Here is an 18,571-nt window from a genome sequence, read left to right on the forward strand (position 1 = left end):
TATTTTTCCATTGATTTTTAGAGAGAGTGGAAAAGAGAGGGAAAGACAGAGAGAAATATCTATGTGAGAGAAACACATCGATTTGTTGCCTCCTGCAGGAGCCCCAAACAGGGTCTGGGCCGGGGAGGAGCCTGCAACGCAGGTACGTGCCCTTGACCGGAATCAAACCCGGGACCCTACCGTTTTCAGGCCGACGCTCTATCCACTGAGCCAAACCGGTTTCGGCAGTACCTGATTCTTGATCTACTCAAGGAAATAGGACAACCAGGTTGATCTATGATCTTAAGACAGGTTCATTTATTTTCTAGTTAAATGTTAAAGACCTTTAAATTCTATAGAATCTAAAATTTATACATTTTTTCTGTCTCATGATACCATTGAACTTTTTAGCCTAAAGTAAATAAATGTATTTTCTATTGGAAGATCTTTAAATAAGATACCAGAGATATACATGTCTTTTCTATTTAAAGACCTTTGAACTTAATGGAATCTTGAATTCTTTCCTATCCTTAGGACTACACAATGGTTATAGATGTTTAAATGATCGCCAGTTGAGTTTTGATATTCCTCTTGATCAAGCCAGATCTGAGTTGTAAAAGATGAGGTCATTCTTCTGCAATTGTATGGGGAGGGAGGAGGAAATTCAGAGAGTCTTCATCTAATGGCTTCTGAGTTCTCTGTAAAATAGGACGTGAAGTTGTCTGATAGAGGAGGTGGGGGTTACATGGCAAGAGGATGAGAAAAAAAAGGTTTAAAATAACTATATTTGATAATGGAAGATCTGAGTAGGTCCAGTCTGTCTACTTTATAGTCTCAAAAGTTTGTGACATTAAAGCCATTTAAAGTGGAGACAGTACTCATGGTGAGAGAGAATTATAATTCATGCTGAACATTTAGTTTATATGGTTTTTGTATTAAACATGCACAGTTAGTCATTTGAGTATTTGCCACTGATAAATATTCTTCACAGCTGATTAGGTCACATCTCAATGTCAAAGGAGCTTTATTAATAAATCAATTGAAGTTGTCACTTATTATACTGCAAAAAGTTCCAAATTTATTTCACAGTTATTTCCATTTGCTAGTTAATTACCAGCTGTCAGAACATATTAAGTATTGTAAATTTGAGTCAGAAGCTGTCACCCTTAAGTGTATTAACTCTCCTTAATCACATAGGTAGTGATTTTTTCCATAAAAGAATGATATTAATCACCAGCTTACATATATCTTCATGATGGTATAAAATTGCCATTGGCTTCCATTGCCAGAGTGAATTAAATCAATGTAGACTCCAAAAATGAAAGCTCACAGTCATGAATCATGAGTATTTCCATTCATGTTAACAGGCTTTTCATTGTTTCCAACAGAAAAAAATGTCAGCCAACTTTCAAAGCTTTTTACTTCTTAGTGTTAAAAATGTAGTTTCTTATTATTGTTATTATTAATTATTATTATTATTACTAGTTAACATTTATGAAGTATTTCTTAAGTGCCAGGAACTATGCTCACAGTTTTATATGAATTATTTCTTTTAATCTCCACAATAAACCTCTGAGGCCATTGGTTCTTATACAGAAGGTGTTTATACTACCATACCTTGTGTTCTGTAATGAAGTAAACAATGGCTTAAAGGACTTGAGTAACTTGTTGCCCAAAATGGCACAGCCTAGAGTCAAACCCAAGCAATTTAATTCTATAACCTTTTCTCTTGACCAGCAGTGTACACTGGTGGATGGTGTTTGATATTTACAGGTGAACCAGTTAGGAATGCATTTGGGTACAAGTAATTAAAATCCAATTATAGTTGCTTATAAAATAGCAATTTGGGTGTGTTTTTTTCTCACTTGACAGAAAGAATGGAGATAGGCAGCTACTCACATTGGGTTAGGAGCTCAGCAGTGGCAGCACCAGTATCTGGAATTCCCTGGACTTTCCCTTATGGCAGCAAAAATGGCTGCTTCTGTTTGAAGCATTATGTCTACATTCAGGGCAGGATAAAGGGAGAGGGAAAGAGCTGGCACTGGCCATAACTTTATAATTCATTATGAAAACAAAGTGTTCCCAGTTATATCTCATTAATTTAAAACTGTTTCACATGTTTACTCTTTCTTAAAAAAAATGTTTGGCCCAGCCTGCATAGCTCAGTGGTTGAGCGTCAACCCATGAACCAGGAGGTCACGGTTCAATTTCCAGTCAGGTCACATGCCTGGTGTGCGGGCTTGATCCCCAGTGTGGGGCATGCAGGAGGCAGCCGATCAATGATTCTCTTTCATCATTGATGTTTCTATCTCTCTCCCTCTCCCTTCCTCTCTGAAATAAATAAAAATATTTTTTTAAAAAATATGTTTGTACTGATTTTAGAGAGAGAGAGGAAAGGAAAGGGGAGAGAGAGAGAGAGAGAACATCAATGAGAGATCGGCTGCCTCCTGCATGTTCCCTACTGGGGATTGAGCCCACAACCCAGGCATGTGCCCTGACTGGGAATCAAACCAGAGACATCTAGGTGCCTGGGACAACGCTCAACCAACTGAGCCACACCAGTCAGGGCCACACGTCCACTTTTATCTGCAAGAATGGCAGGCAGCAGGGAAAAGGGAGTTGGAGATGACTGATAGACCAGGCTTGGGTCAAAAGTTATAGAATTTACAAACTTTGAAGGAATTTTTCACTTCTCTCTTAACTACTTTCTTTCTTTTTGGAGTGAAAGAACTGTGATTCTCCAAGTCCTAATATGTTCTTGCCTCATTTTTTAGAATGTATCCTATATAATAAAAAGCTAATGTGCAAATTTTCCCCTCAACTGGGAGTTCGACCAGGGAGCAGGGCCAGCCAACTGCCTGAGGCCCCTCCCCCTGGTCAGCCCCGTCCCTGATCAGCCCCCACCCCCACCCCGTTCAGGGCTGGCCGGATCCCACCCATGCACGAATTCGTGCACCAGGCCTCTAGTTCCTAGATAATAAGAGAAAGCCATGGTTTCACTAATTGGATCAGAATGCATTGGTTGCAAGTATTGCACACTTAAGAAAACAGATGAATTTTAGTTATTTATTCAACAAATAAATGTATTGAGCACTCATTATATACCATGCACTCTTCTGGGGATACATGAGTGGAGAGGAGGAGAAAAGAGAAACACACACACACACACCCACACACACCATGTAGGAATCTCATGGAACCCAAAGATAGGAATGCAGCAGAACCTCGAAGAGGAAGAGGAACCAGGGCTGAGGCGGTATCAGGAATTTGAACAGATCCTCTGAATATATCTCCTTCACTCTGCTCATGCTGCTTCCTCTGAATTCTTCGCCTGCCAGGTGGATAGAATATGGTCGCCCTACATTCCCCGAGTTTCCATCTTCTATTCAAGCAACCAGTCTCTCTCAGTCCTAATTCAAACACCTAAGCAAGAGGATTTGAATCCACTGAGCCCATGGACAGGGAGAGATATGGTTGCAGGGGTCATTGTGAGTGGAGTGGACACTTTGAAAGCTGTCTACCTTAAAAGGCTACCTGTTGCTGCTTCGATTTCCAGGCTCACTGATGCTTTTCTAGACACTTTGCCTATCACCTATGGCAAAGCTCCCTCCTACATGCCCCCAGAGATTTGAAAATTCACTCCACCATGAGAAGCACAGTTGTTTAGTTCTCTACAAATCGCGTGAGTCAGAGTTGTTCTGAACTTTTTCAAATCACTCTTGTGCCCCTTTCCCCCCACAGCCCTGTCCAGATGATGGGAGATTCGAGTCAGAGTTGTTTTGAACTTTTGCAAATCACTCTTGTGCCCTAATATATTAAATCCTTTCCCCCCACAGCCCTGTCCAGATGATGGGAGATTTGAGTCTTGGTTAACATCAAACTCCCTTCTTCTCACTTCATGCCAAATCCTCAGAAGCCAATACCACGAGTAATCAGTTTGGTTCCAAAGTACATATTGCAGTGTGGGTTGGTATATTCTTTTATGGCCTTTATAAACTGCAAGCCAGTGAGGCACGGTTCTTGGTGATTTAAAAATCAAACAAAAATATCTTTGCTTCAAACAAATGCATGCTTTTGAATTTCTGATCTCATGGCTAATCTGTTTTTCTACAGGCTGTGGATTCCCCTCCACAAGGAGGCGGATGGGCAGGCTGGGGATCCTGGGGCAAATCTCTGCTCTCATCAGCATCTGCCACAGTAGGTAAGCATTAAATCTTGCATTTGAATGGATAAAGTTCAGAAGCCTAAAAGGATATGATAGTTTAGTCATACTATGTGCTGATACAGTTTAACATTAGCCTCTAAGATCATCATTTTTAGTGTTCTAAGTGCTTCATATATATTAATGCATTTATTCCTCAAAATAGACCTATAAGAGCATACTCTTATTTTCTCCATTTTCTCCAGCTGAATCACAGAGAGGCAAAGACCTTGTCCAAAGTGAGGAGTGGCTGGGTTGAGATTTGAACCAAGGAGTATGGCTTTTTATATAAAAACCACTATATGATATTGACTCTTAAAATATAAGATTTGGGCTTTTTAAAATATATTGTTAAAGCTTTGTACATATCATTTCACTTAAATATTTTAAAATGTACAATGAACATACCAAAAAGGATCCACAAATGGTACTTTTGAGGTATCTATAAAAGGCACTTCATCAGCAGAGCACTGAAATACAAATAGAAATAATTATGCAGGTAGGAAGGATATATAATATATATTTAATATATCCCAAAGCTAATAGAGTTACTGTAATTGAGCAATGACCTTACTGTCAATAGAGTTACTGTAACTGAGCTTTTTGGCTGCCGGTATTTCTCACTGAATGATAAAATAAAACTTAGTTCACCTAGCCTTGGCCAAGTGGCTCAGTTGGTTGGAGTATTGTCCCAGGCACCAAAAGGATCTTAGACTGGGGTTTATCTGGGAGGCAAGCGATTGATCTCTCTCTCGCTCTCTCTCTCTCTCTCTCTCTCTCTCTTCCTTTCTCTCTAAAATCAATAAAAATACATGTCCTTGGGTGAGGATTAATAAGAAAAAAAAACTTATTTTAGCTAGATAAATTTATTATTTTATATGGTATTAAATTTTTGAAGCAGTTTCTTCTATTGGCCCTTTTTTGTTGTTGTTAATCCTCACCCCAGGATACTTTTTCCATTGATTTGTAGAGAGAGTGAAAGGGCAGGATGGAGGGGGCAAAGAGAGAGAGAGAGGGAGAGAGAAACATTGATGTGAGAGAGATACATCCATCAGTTGCCTCCTGCACACGCCCCAACCTGGTAGGGATGGAACCTGCAACCCACGTACATGCCTTTGACTGGGAATGACCAGAATCTAACCTGAGACCCTTTGGTGTGTGGGCCACTGTTCTAACCATTTAGAAACACTGGCCAGAGAACTATTGGCTCTTATGCAAGGAGAAAATATAATGAACAATGTCGTCATCAGTGTAGGTTTGTCAAAATATTCTTCATGTGTCCTTTCCTTACATCCACTTTTCATGAAAACTGAGGGTATAACACCAACATGCCTAAGATAATTTAGCAAAGGCATTTCATCTTGAAGCTAGAGAGTGAGGAGCAGGACAGGGGAAGTCACAAATAACATAGCTTTCACATCATTCAATTCGGGTGTCTCAAGGTATAGTTCACGGCCATGAGCATCTTGAGATAGACCATGATTGGCCCAATCTGTTGTTACTTCTTAAACCAGGAGGGTTAGGAAGGTCTGAAGGTCTTTTGCTCTGCTGCAGGGGACCATGGTCACAAGCAATTTAAGGACCAGATATCTAATTTGATAAGATTTAGACTTACCGGAAGAATGGATAGATTATCCCCCCTAATTCCATGTCTGTGAAATATCACGAGAGCTCCGGCAGGAAGTAGACGGTGTTTAAATAAATGTCGGCCTCTTTGGCGAGAGCTTGGAGAGAGATTTTTCTCTATGCTACTTGTAGGGGACAGGTGTGCAGTGGGCACTATATTCGGAGATGGAAAAATTAGCCAAATTAAAGCAGAGAAACCTGTGTTGTCTGAACAGGACAGAATCTCTTCATGAGAGTGAGAATAAGCACCTACAGGCAGCCTGCTTCGGGGAAAACATTGGAGTGGCTCACAAATGGATCTTGCCACTGGCAGCACTTAGGACTGACATGCTTCCTGAACCAAAACCTACAAGTGTGGAATCCAAAAGTTTTTGAAATTGGGAGAAGTCATGGAAAAGTAAATAATATGGTCACGGAATTCTACAGCTGTCCTCACGATTGACGTCATTAACAGCAAAGTGTTTTGCGTGCTTCCAGTTATGATGGTGTCGAGAGCTGCCCTGGTTTTATAACAAATTCAGTGCTTTAGAAGGTTCTTTTATAGACAAAGGATGTGCTTTCATGTTAAATATAAGCTCCTTCCACGGTAAATGCAGAAATGTGTGCACACTTCCAGGTGCACCTGCCGGTAACCGCTCTGCCCTAGCTGGTCTGACTCTTTGCTCTTGTTTCTCATCGGTCAACAGCTACAGCTCATCCTTTGACTTTGGGCTTCTCTGGACCCTTACAAGGTTTTCCATCCACCAACTGACAGCTCGCCTGTTGAATTTACCACCTAGCATCTTAGGTATCCTGTTGTAATCTGACCTTCGCACACGTACGGCCTAGTGCAGCCTTGGTCTCAGTAGACTGTGCTGCAAAGTCTCTGGGTTCTGTTACCTAGTTCAAGTATAGCCAGTAGTAGATGATGTGGTTTCACTGCTTAAAAAGCACAGTGTTATTTCTGTGGCAGGTCTCACCCAATGCTGGTAGCCACTCATCTTTTAACTTGATCGGAAGTCAATGTCTTTTATCTGCAGCCTGTGCTTGTGTTTGGTGTTGCTCTTGAAGTTTCCCTGTGTCTAAGTTACCATGAAGATGATAAATGATGTATCTTATTAATATGTATGTGTTTTCCAATGGTCTTAGACGACCCCTGTGAAAGGGTCGTTCGACCCCCAAAGGGGTCGCAACCCACAGGTTGAGAACCGCTGGCCTAGAGAGATAAGTGCCCTTGAGCCAGCATGATTGCCGTGTCACCTTCCCTCTTCTGGTTGGTGGATATGCTGTTTCTCTGAGATTGTAGGACATTTGCACATTGGCCGATATAATATCCAAATGATGTTCAGTATATCCTCTTGCGTTCATTTCTATTGCTGTGGAACAAATTCCCATGAATTTGGCGACTTTAGAACAACATTGATTAGCTCACAGTTTCTGTGGGGCAGGACTTTAGGCGCAGGATAGCTAGGTCTGCTGCTCAGTGTCTTACCAGGCTGAAATCGAGGTGCCAGCCCACTGCATTCTCACCTGATGCTCAGGGTCATTTTCAAAGTTATATAGGGTGGTGACAGAACTTAGCTCCTTGCAACTGTAGGGCTGCTATCCCCATTTTCTTGCTGGTTCTTAACCAGGGGTCATTCTCAGCCCCTTGAGGCAGCCCTCAGGCCCTTCTTCAAAGCCAGCAGAATAATCTCCCTCATACTTTAAATCTTTCCCTTTAGGAGTCCTTTTAAAGACTCGCCTGATTAGTTCAGGCCCACCAACAATGATTTCTCTTGTGATTAGCTCAAATCCAACTGATTAAGGACTTTAATTACATTTGAAAAATCCCTTCATGTTTTCCCTATAACATAACTAATCATGGGAGTGAAAGCCCATTATATTCACAATCTTGTTCACACTTTAAGGTTGAGAGTCAGGGGGGTGGGAGGAAGAAGGTGTTTACATCACCAATTTTAGAAACTTGGCATCTTTTGATGACTCTGGCTACATGATGGAATTTTGAAAAGTGTTTGAATCTTGGCATTTTTCTCTTGTTTGTACCATCAATAGTCAAAGGGCACATGAGGGAGACCAAAGAAATTTTGAAACATTGATGCTCGTCCTAAGAGTCCGTTTGGACAAATTGGAGCTATCTTGTCCGTCACCACTGGTCATCACAACCCTAATGCATGCAAAAGCAATATAACTGAATACCTCCCGTAAGTTGCTCCTAAGGCATATTTCGGAGATTTCTGATCTGGATGTGCTATCACTTTACAGAGTAATAGTAGCTAAAATAATACCCGTATGTACTTCAAAACTGGATACGTTATCTTTGTGAACCTGATAGAGAAATAAAGCAGGTATCATAAGGGGAGGCTGAAGTCATGGGTTCTAGAGCAGGAAACAGAAAGTGGTGGTGCATGGGAGTTGAACTCCCAAAAGATAATTAAGGGATCACAAATGTCCCACAAATGGAGAGGTGTCATAGCTGGGCTCAAAGCCTGCAATAGGGTTGGAATAGGGTCCATCCATCAGTGAACAGAGACTTTAAAAAGTTATGGGTAATGTCCTGGGTTGTGGTCTTCATTGATCTGCTACCTTGGAATTGAGAGAGGCAAGCTAGGCATGCCTTCCATTATGTAGAGATATAATATACACCCAGGGCTTTGCAGCATTGATGGTTTATTATCATAAGGAAAAGAAACTCACTGGAGAACAGAGCAGTCAGAGCAGTAGACAAGCTCTTAAAAGTTTATAAGTTGCCTGTAGAAAGTAAAGAAAGAAAATAACCATGTATTCCATTGCAATTGATTTCAACTCAGAAACCTCATGTTACCCCCAGGGCAATTCCAATTGCAGACAGGAGTGAGGAACATAGTCTGTAACAAAACACAGAGCTGTCAATTCAGCACTAGAAACAGAAAACAATACTTCTTTTTCTTTTTAATCCTCACCTGAGAACATGCTTTTATTGATTTTAGAGGGGAAAGGAGAGGGAGAGAGAGAAACATCGACGTGAGAATGAAAGATCGATTGGTTACCTCCCGCGCATGCCCCAAGAGGGGATCGAACCCGCAATTTGGGTATATGCCCTGACAGGGAATCAAACCTACAACCTTTCCGTGTAAGGGACAATGCTCCAACTAACTGAGCCACCCAGCCAGGGCAAAACCAATACTTCTTACATTTGTTGAAAAACTGATGTCACAGTAGTTAGAACTATTTAAAGATGGCAGGAGAGGAATTAGAAAATGGAAACATTTAGAAGGCGGTTGTCTCTTGGAAAGAGCACTGTACCAGGAGTCAGAAGACCTGAGCCAGGCCCTGACTGCTACTTACTTGTGATCACAAAGGACTGTCACTAACTAGCTACACCATGCACACCAGCTCTCTGAGACTCAGCTTCCTTATTTGGAAAAGTGGGGGCCGGGGAACTTGACAAATTCTAAGATTCCTTTCAACTTCTGGAATATAATGATTCCATAGTCTGTAGCTACATATAGAAGGAGAAAGATGTTTGTAAGTACCGTGCTAAGTGGAAAAATACAGAAAATTGATTGACTTTTTGTTACTCTGTATTTTTCTATTTTGTCTTTGCCTCACTACGTTGACCCCAAAGTTAAAGGAAAATGAGAAAAAGCAACCTTCCCAATGTTTATATAAAATCAAGCATTTCTCAGCCAGCAATTATTTTGGGAAAGGCGGTCACTCTTGCATTAGTTTCACCCACAACTGCACTGTCATCACATTCTAAGAAGACCCAGGCCTTTGGACAAGGTCATAAAATGCAATAAAAATGGTTACTATTGAAGATCCAGGCAGAAACCAGAATGGGAAAGGAAAATGTAAAAAAAAAAAATGATTTTGATGGTAATTTCACAGTGATGGTGTGAGAACCAGATGTGGTTTCCCACAAGCCTCTTAGACACCTGACTGGTTCCTAGAATATACTAAGTTAAGAGCGATAGACCAATAATCAGAATGAAAGTCGACAATACTGAAACTCATGCAAATATGTATACCAAAGTAAAAGTTCCATGGCAGAACAGAACAGTGTATTCCTAGATACTACAAAAGGCCTAAATGTTTACTAAAATTCTATTTTGACAGTTCTATGAGTCTACAAGAGAACCTGAGGAGGGGAGGTGCATCTGATCTGCATATTTACCTTTCAAAACTACCATTGCCCCCCTTCTCCATCCTCTCCCAAGTTACACATTTTTTTCCTTCTGCACATTTTAATGAATCCCTTCTCCCAGCACTGTCAGAAATAATGACAGCCTTTATTACAGAGAATGCCAAACTTGTCAGAATGATACTAAAATGAGAACCCTTAACTGTGTAAATCACTATTAATATCACATGAATTCATGTGACATTGCTGATGATGTAAGAATTCTCAAGAATCTTGATTTTAATCCCTGGGCACTTTCTACTGGTCCCATATGCTCAAGGACCCTTGAGTAGGGCACCAGCTAACTTACATTTTTTATTTTATTTTTTTCTTTATTGATTAAGGTATTACATATGTGTCCTTATTCCCCTCCATTGCCCCCCCCCCTCATGCCCTCACCCTCTTGGTGTCTGTGTCCATTGGTTAGGCTTATATGCATGCATACAAGTCCTTTGGTTGATCTCTCCCCCTAACTCCCACCCTCCCCTACCTTCCCTCTGAGGTTTGACGGTCTGATGGATGGTTCTCTGTCTCTGGATCTGTTTTTGTTCATCAGTTTATGTTGTTCATTATATTCCACAAATGAGTGAGATCATGTGATATTTATCTTTCTCTGACTGGCTTATTTCACTTAGCATAATGCTCTCTAGTTCCATCCATGCTGTTGGAAGTGGTAAGAATTCCTTCTTTTTTACTGCAGCGTAGTATTCCATTGTGTAGATGTACCGCAGTTTTTTAATCCACTCATCTGCTGATGGGCACTTAGGCTGTTTCCAAATCTTAGCTATGGTAAATTGTGCTGCTATGAACATAGGGGTGCATATATCCTTTCTGATTGGTGTTTCTGGTTTCTTGGGATATATTCCTAGAAGTGGGGTCATTGGGTCAAATGGGAATTTCATTTTTAGTTTTTCGAGGAACCTCCATACCATTCTCCATAGTGGCTGCACCAGTCTGCATTCCCACCAGCAGTGCACGAGGGTTCTGTTTTCTCTGCATCCTTGCCAGCACTTGTCGTTTGTTGATTTGTTGATGATAGCCATCCTGACAGGTGTGAGATGGTACCACATTGTCGTTTTGATTTGCATCTCTCAGATATTAGTGATTTTGAGCATGTTTTCATATGTCTCTTGGCCTTCTTTATGTCCTCTTTTGAAAAGTATCTATTTAGGTCCATTGTCCACTTTTTGATTGGGTTGTTTATCTTCCTTTTGTTAAGTTGTATGAGTTCCCTATAAATTTTGGAGATTAGGCCCTTATCAGATATGACATTGGCAAATATGTTTTCCCACACAGTGGGTTTTCTTGTTGTTTTGTTGATGGTTTCTTTTGCTGTGCAGAAGCTTTTTATTTTGATGTAGTCCCATTTGTTCATTTTCTCTTTAGTTTCAACTGCCCTAGGAGCTGTATCAGTGAAGAAATTGCTTTGGCATATGTCTGAGATTTTGTTGCCTTTGGATTCTTCTAGAATTTTTATGGTTTCCTGTCGTACATTTAAGTCCTTTATCCATTTTGAGTTTATTCTTGTGTATGGTGTAAGTTGGTGGTCTAGTTTCATTTTCTTGCATATATCTGTCCAATTTTCCCAACACCACTTATTGAAGAGACTATCTTGGCTCCATTGAATGTTCTTTCCTCCTTTGTCAAATATTAATTGAGCATATTGGTTCGGGCCGATTTCTGGGTTCTCTATTCCAAATATTAATTGAGCATAGTGGTTTGGGTCAATTTCTGGGTTCTCTATTCTATTCCATTGGTCTATAAGTCTGTTCTTGTGCCAGTATGAGGCAATTTTGAGAACATTGCCTTTTAATACAGCTTGATATCTGGTATTGAGATCCCTCCTACTTTGTTCTACTTTCTCAAAATTGCTGCAGCTATTCAGGGTTTTTTTTTTATTCCAGATGAATTTTTGGAGAGTTCGTTCTAGGTCTGTGAAATATGATGTTGGTATATTAATGGGGAGTGCATTGAATCTATAGATTGCTTTGGGTAGTATGGACATTTTAATGATGTTGATTCTACAAATCCATGAACACAGTATGTTCTTCCGTCTGTTTATGTCTTCCTCTATCTCTTTTTTCAGTGTCCTGTAGTTTTCTGAGTACAGATCTTTTACCTCCTTAGTTAAGTTTATTCCTAGGTATCTTAATTGATTACTTAAATTTTTAATACAGTGGGGCCTTGACTTACGAGTGTCCCGACTAACAAGTTTTTCAAGATACGAGCTGTCTCTCGGCCAATTTTTTGCTTTGAGTTGCGAGCTAAAATTCGGGTTACGAGCCAGCTTCAGATACCCCACCGCTAGTTGTTGCAGCAAACATCACAGTGAACGCCACAACATCAGCCCAGCATCACGTGTCTCACTCGTTCACTTTAAGATTTGACATACGAGTAATTTGAGTTATGAGCTCCGTCACGGAACGAATTAAACTTGTAAGTCAAGGCTCCACTGTATAACATTTCCTCCCTTTTATTTCATTCATTTATTTATTTTTCTTTTTAAAAATGAATATATGGAAAAGAAACTAAAGAAAGTAAGATTCATGCTTGAAGTTTGTTCACAATCCTTTACAGTCTATGAATATGGCCCAGGGGTTAATGAATTTCTGTCTGATAATTAGGCAAACACTATAAGTTTAGGTTCTTTCCACTTGAGTATAGGCGATAAATTAAACACCAGTCAATCATTTGACATTTACTTTTAAATTATACAGTACCACAGCATTTATAGAGCATTCTTATCCTTGCAGTGCTGCAATATGTCAGCAGGTGGAGGATATCCCATCTTCAGAACCATGGAATTTGAGGGTTTTGATTTCTTTGAGGATACTTAGGGTTTGTGATGACATGTGAAGAAACTAATTGAGGAACTATACCCTATAGTATTATTCATATTTGTTGTTTTTCTCTGTTAGTGGTAGAACTGATCAATGTCTGAGAATGAATCCCTCCCAGTCAAAAGGCAACCATGATTCCCTATTTTTACTTCCTTGTTCTGAGCACTAGATGTCACACTAAGTAAAGTTTTAGAAGTTATTCTTCAAAGTGGGGTGTGGTGTACAGTGTAAAGCCTAGTTATGAAAGACCATCGCTTTATGTTTCTAGTAGAATGTAGTAAAGGTGTACTTTCACTAACAAAAGAATTCAGAAAAAAAGAACTATTCATCAGAATATATCATTGGAAGAACCTTAAATATGTGCAGTATAATTACAACTCAATAAAACTGTGTGTGTGTGTGTGTGTGTGTGTGTGTAGTTGGAGTAGCAGCCTATTGTCATATCTGTTAAACAGACACACCCCATTGAAATGCACATAAAGATGGTATTTCCTTCCAGAAACAAAGCAATTTTTCTAGAGACAGCCCATGCACACATATCCGTGATCATTTGTTTTCTGAGGTGGTGAGAAGCTGTTCTTCTCTAGGAAGAGAATCAGACATGGTCCTAACCTGCAAAGGGTGGAAAAGGTGAAAGAGGAGATAATGACAGTGAGGTTTAATAACCCCCTACTGGTCTCAGGGAATGAGGTGGAATCATCTTTCTTACACGGCTTGCGCAAAGAAGCTGTAACAGATGTGCCCCAGCCTTCTCAAACTCATTCATTCCTTGATTGTAGCTCTCAGAAATCTAGGTGAGAAGCATAGATTCCTATCTGCGTGTGCACGATTTCCTTTCTAACAATATGTATTTTTTAAAAGATGGCAAGGAATATGGACTCCGTATGTAAATAAGTTAGATGGTTATGTTCTGTAACTTAAATGTGTTACTGAAACGCCAATAAGTTCCCATTGAAATGCTTGGGATTCATTGGAAGCTGGAGAGAATTAATTCAAGGCTTGGTTTTGGCAGTTACAGTGCATCTTTTTCCCCCCAACGTAACTCAGTAATGAATTTGAACTGCATTTAATGATCTGCACATGAATATAGACACATATTTCTGCATGTAATTAGTGTTACAAACATTGTAGATAATATTTCAGGGTTTTCTAGATCATGTATAATGATAGGTGATTCCCACTGGGTATAATTAGTCCTCTGTCTGTTTGGTAAGTATCAGTGTCCTAATTATGTTCAGATAGCTCTGATGAAGTTACAACAAATACAATACTACTATTTGGGTTTGGGGTTCAGCCTTGTCCTTCTCTTAGTCAGTAGGTGGATAATGGATCATTTTAATAGTGCCTTCCAAGACCAGGTGGTTCTTTTTGGCTCTAAGTCCTGGCATGACTTGGGATCTTCCCTCCCCAACCCCAACCCCCGCCCCCGTATATTAATATTGCTGCTGCCTTGGGTTTTAACAACCTGAGGTTGCCCTGATCCCGAGTGAAATCTATTTCTCCCAGAGTGCTCGGGGGACGTGAGTGCTGTGATGATGGCAGCTCATGCTGTTTCTCCTTCAAGAACTAAACAGCCACTTAAGAGCGTCAGGAGATTTTTGTTGTTGTTGGATTTGGGACTCTGAGAAAAGCTATAGCTCATCAGGAAGGCCTCTAATGAGAAACAGATAAAGCTGCAGAATAAAATGTAGAAAGGAATACAGGGTGTCCAAAAAATGTATACATGTTATAAAGGCAGCGTTTATTAAAATATATTTCATTTTCAACATGTAATAGAATCTACAGCTATCAGCTGTTAAAGTCTGTATACATTTTTAGGGGACACCCTATATTTATCAAGCCAAGGGAGAGTATGTGTGTGTGTATATGTGTGTGTGTGTGTGTGTGTAGAGAGAGTGTGTGTGTGTGTGTTGGGGGGGGGGGGGGGCATGAGAAGGTCAGCTCTGTATTTACCAAATAGTTACTGAATACCCACTGTGCTGGGTCCAGGAGAGAGAGGTTCTGTCCCTGCTCAGATGGAGTGAAGCCAGTGCCCTTCATCCTGGCTGACTGTTCTTAAAGCTCGTGTTTAGACTTACTGTCAAGACAACTGTCAGAGTGGTCGGGTGCCCTTCCTGGTTTTCCCACTGACCTGCCTTTTGATTTTGACACATGGGCTCCAACCCTGCTCTCTCCATTCTAAAGGAATGACCAACACGTGGAAAGAGCATGTTCAAGCTCAACTGATTTCCATTCACCAAATAGCATTGGAGCACCTGCCATGGGCTGGACCTGCAAGGAATCAAATAATGAATCAAATACTATTCACAGGTCATATCTTTGGTGTGGGATGCCAGGTTGCTAGTTAGACAGTGTATGAAGCCACGTGGAATAATAAAGCATCTGGGAGCACTTCACATCTGTCTCTCTTATCTGCTCCTTGCAATAACCCAACGAAGAAACTGAGTCACTGAGAGATTAGGAAACTTCTCCAAGGTCACCCCCAGGCAGTGGTGAAGCTGAGCTGGAACTGGGACCCACATCTGAGTGATTGCAAAGCCTATGCTGTCCTCCACCACCCCTGCTTACAACCACTCTGGGAGATGAGCTCTAGAATGGGAGGATTTCTCTTGTAGCCATGAACCATATCTTCATTTCCTGATAGGTCACGGATTGACGGCGGTCAAGGAAAAAGCAGGGGCCCTACGGATTCATAGTGTAAATTCTGGCTCTTCCGAAGGGGCCCAACCTGACACCGAAAATGGCGTCCCTCCAGGTGAGTGAGGTATTAATCTGGGGGCTTCTTGGACTTGGGCTGTATTACACTCGATGCACAAATAAGAAGATTTCAGATCAGTGAAATGAACTGTGAAACAATCTTTTCTCTCTTTAGCAGCAGAGGCGGCCCCAGATCAGAGCCCTGAGGAAGGCCCACCCACTTCTCCGTCATCGGGGTCCCGGGGCATGCTGTCAGCCATCACCAATGTGGTTCAAAACACAGTGAGTCCTTCGCTGCTTCCTGTTTTCCCTGGAGTCTCCCGGCGCCTTCCTTTGATATCTCTATTTACCAGTGACCTAGATACATCAGAGCAAAGATGGCCTGGCTCACAACTTTGGATGGCGGTTTTGTTATGCTTTCTCCTACTGAGTAGGCATAAACCTTGGAACCAAAATAATAAGGGCAAAACGAGATGCATTTTCTGTTTAAAAGAAAGGAGCTGTTTAAAAGGCACATTTCTCAGTCTGATGTGACGGTCCTCCAGCTGCTGCAAGGACAGCATCTGGCTGCAGGGAGAGAGGGCTGGTTCTCAGAGCTGGGACAGCTGTTTTCCCTCAACGCTCTGTGCCCTTAACCTTCCATTTGGAATATCATAAAGCCACTTAAATAAAAACAAATTCTGGTAAAGAGTCAGGAACAACATCCCCAAGATGTTCCTAAAGCGCTTCCAGATAACTAAGACCCACACTCTCCCCCCATTCCCACCTCCCCATTCCCACTCTCCCTTCCTCCAAGAACTCAAAGTCTGTCCCCCCACTCACACCCCTGGCTGGGGGGAGGGGGCCGCCTACCTCTTAAAGAAACTTGTTATTGGCAACAAAACAGATGACTAATGAAAAAGGCGGGAGGTACCCCAACTGAGGTCACACTGTTCAGAACGCCGTGCAACTTAAAACGTATGAATTGTTTGACACTGGAATTTTCCATTTAATATTTTTGAGCTGCCGTTGAACGCGGGTAACTGAAACCTTGCGAAGTGAAACCACAGGTTGGGAGGTCACCATGTTCTCTTTTCCCAAGCTCTGGACACCCCCACCAGGGCTGCTCTTATTCAAAGTCCCTACGACCTTCCTTCTCTCATTTTATTCTCTACTTTAGTAACCCCCCATAGAATGTTAGAAGGAAATAAATCAAATATACAGAAGTATGAATGGCCAATATCCCAGTCCTCCCAAAGTATGTGTATTTTAAGATGTGTTTTATAGTGTAATTATTGATTTGCACCCAAATCTGGAAACAAGTCTAAATGTCCAGGATGGAAATGATGGATAAAGCATATTAACTCAGTGAAATAGAATATTGTTATTGAAGTGATCATTATGAAGATTGGGAAATGCATGCAGGTAATCTATACTAATAAAAGGGTATACGCTAATTAGACCAGGAGACCTTCCCGACGTCTTTCTGGACAAAGCCATGGTGGCGGGGCTGAGGCAGAGGTGGTTAGGGGCTATCAGGCCAGGAGGGGAGGGCAGTTGGGGGTGATCAGGCCAGCGGGGTGGGGGCAGTTGGGGGCGATCAGGCCAACAGGCAGAGGCTGAGAGGGATGTCCCCCGAGGGGTCCCAGATTGGAGAGGGTGCAGGCTGGGCTGAGGGACACCCCCCCATGCACAAATTTTGTGCACTGGGCCACTAGTAATGTAATAATAAAATATAATGTATATAAATTCAGGTAAGGTGGGAAAAACACAGGTATATGCATATTGTAATTGCAGTTGTGTAGACGGAGGGTATATGCAGAAGTTGCAAAGACTTTAAGCAGTTCTGTTTATATGAATAGTTTATGTGAGAAAGATGATTGTTTTCATCTTTTTTTTTTTTTTTAAGGAAAACAGTGACTGACAAAGGGATTCACAAGAGGATAACTATATAACAGAACAGTGTCTAAAGCCAGTAGTATATGGAAATCAGCCTGTCTTAGTTCATGAATATACTAATCGTAGGCAGTTATTACTCGTTTCTAAAAGTATGGAGGAGCCATCTGAAACAGCCTAAGGCTTCTACACTCCAGGGCCCTCGATTAAAGAATTCCCTAAACTGCCAAGAGCATTTGACATTTTAATAGATTGCTCCACATAACTCTGTTACTTGACTTAACATTTTTTCAAAGTAGCAATCGGGTCACCTATTAATTTTATGCCCTGGATATATATCTATTCATACACTCAGAGCTGGTCAAAGTAATCCCAAATATGTTTTGTTTTTTCCTAACCATCCATTTAAAATAACATTGCATGTCCTACAAATTAAATGACATATGCTCTTCCAAGGGAAAGCAAATCAGACTAAGTGGATAATAAATCTCCTGATGAAAAAAATTATGACGTCATATTGATATCAATATTTGAAGACAGAGTCCTCTGGGAGCTGCTGACTGCCGCGAAGCAGCAAAATGTAAAAATCGAATCTCATGCAATCCCCCCACCCCCATCTGCAGGGTAAAAGCGTGTTAACAGGTGGGCTTGATGCTCTGGAGTTCATCGGCAAGAAAACCATGAATGTCCTCGCAGAAAGTGACCCAGGCTTTAAGCGGACCAAGACACTCATGGAAAGAACCGTTTCGTTATCCCAGGTGGGATTCTGTTTTTTTGCAAGTTTTTCTTTCAGTCAATAAAACAAGAGGTAGTAGAGGCCTGGAACTGTGGAGCCATGAAGGTGGTCATGAGTGCTGATCCTGGGTGCAGTGCGAAGGCCTATCCAGATTTCCTGAAGGGCTGAATGTGGGGTGTGAGATAGAGGGAGGAGGCAAGGATGGCTCCGAGGTGTTGGCCTGAGCAGTTGGAAGGATGACACTGCCATTAGCTGAGGGAAGTCTGCTGGGGTTTCCCTAACCCACAGTCAACGACTGGAAATCGGAAGTGTTCACCATGCACGACCTGCATGCCTCATGGTTCTCTCCCAGTGGAACTCTCTGGGGAACATTCCTCGGACCTCACGCCAGAATCACGCCTTGCTTTTTAAATCCATCTCCTGTCCAGAGGGAAAATAGAACCAGCATCCTGGGTAAAGCCAGGTCTTCTTTAGGC

General features: G+C 41.3%; 1 protein-coding gene across 2 annotated transcripts in view; it reads left to right on the forward strand.

Moving 5' to 3' along the window:
• The window catches only part of FAM114A1 (family with sequence similarity 114, member A1), a 53,789-nt gene that overhangs the window by 8,337 nt on the left and 26,881 nt on the right, over positions 1-18,571 (forward strand). The window contains exons 2-5 of one of the 2 annotated variants that reach the window (XM_005877437.2): positions 4,093-4,180; positions 15,432-15,542; positions 15,660-15,766; positions 17,983-18,117. In XM_005877437.2, coding sequence (XP_005877499.1) covers positions 4,093-4,180; positions 15,432-15,542; positions 15,660-15,766; positions 17,983-18,117 — 441 coding nt within the window. The remainder of the gene's footprint in view (positions 1-4,092; positions 4,181-15,431; positions 15,543-15,659; positions 15,767-17,982; positions 18,118-18,571) is intronic. The other variant, XM_005877438.2, reaches the window with a different exon arrangement.

This window comes from Myotis brandtii, unplaced genomic scaffold (assembly GCF_000412655.1).
Source record: "Myotis brandtii unplaced genomic scaffold, ASM41265v1 scaffold520, whole genome shotgun sequence".
NCBI lineage: Eukaryota > Metazoa > Chordata > Mammalia > Chiroptera > Vespertilionidae > Myotis > Myotis brandtii.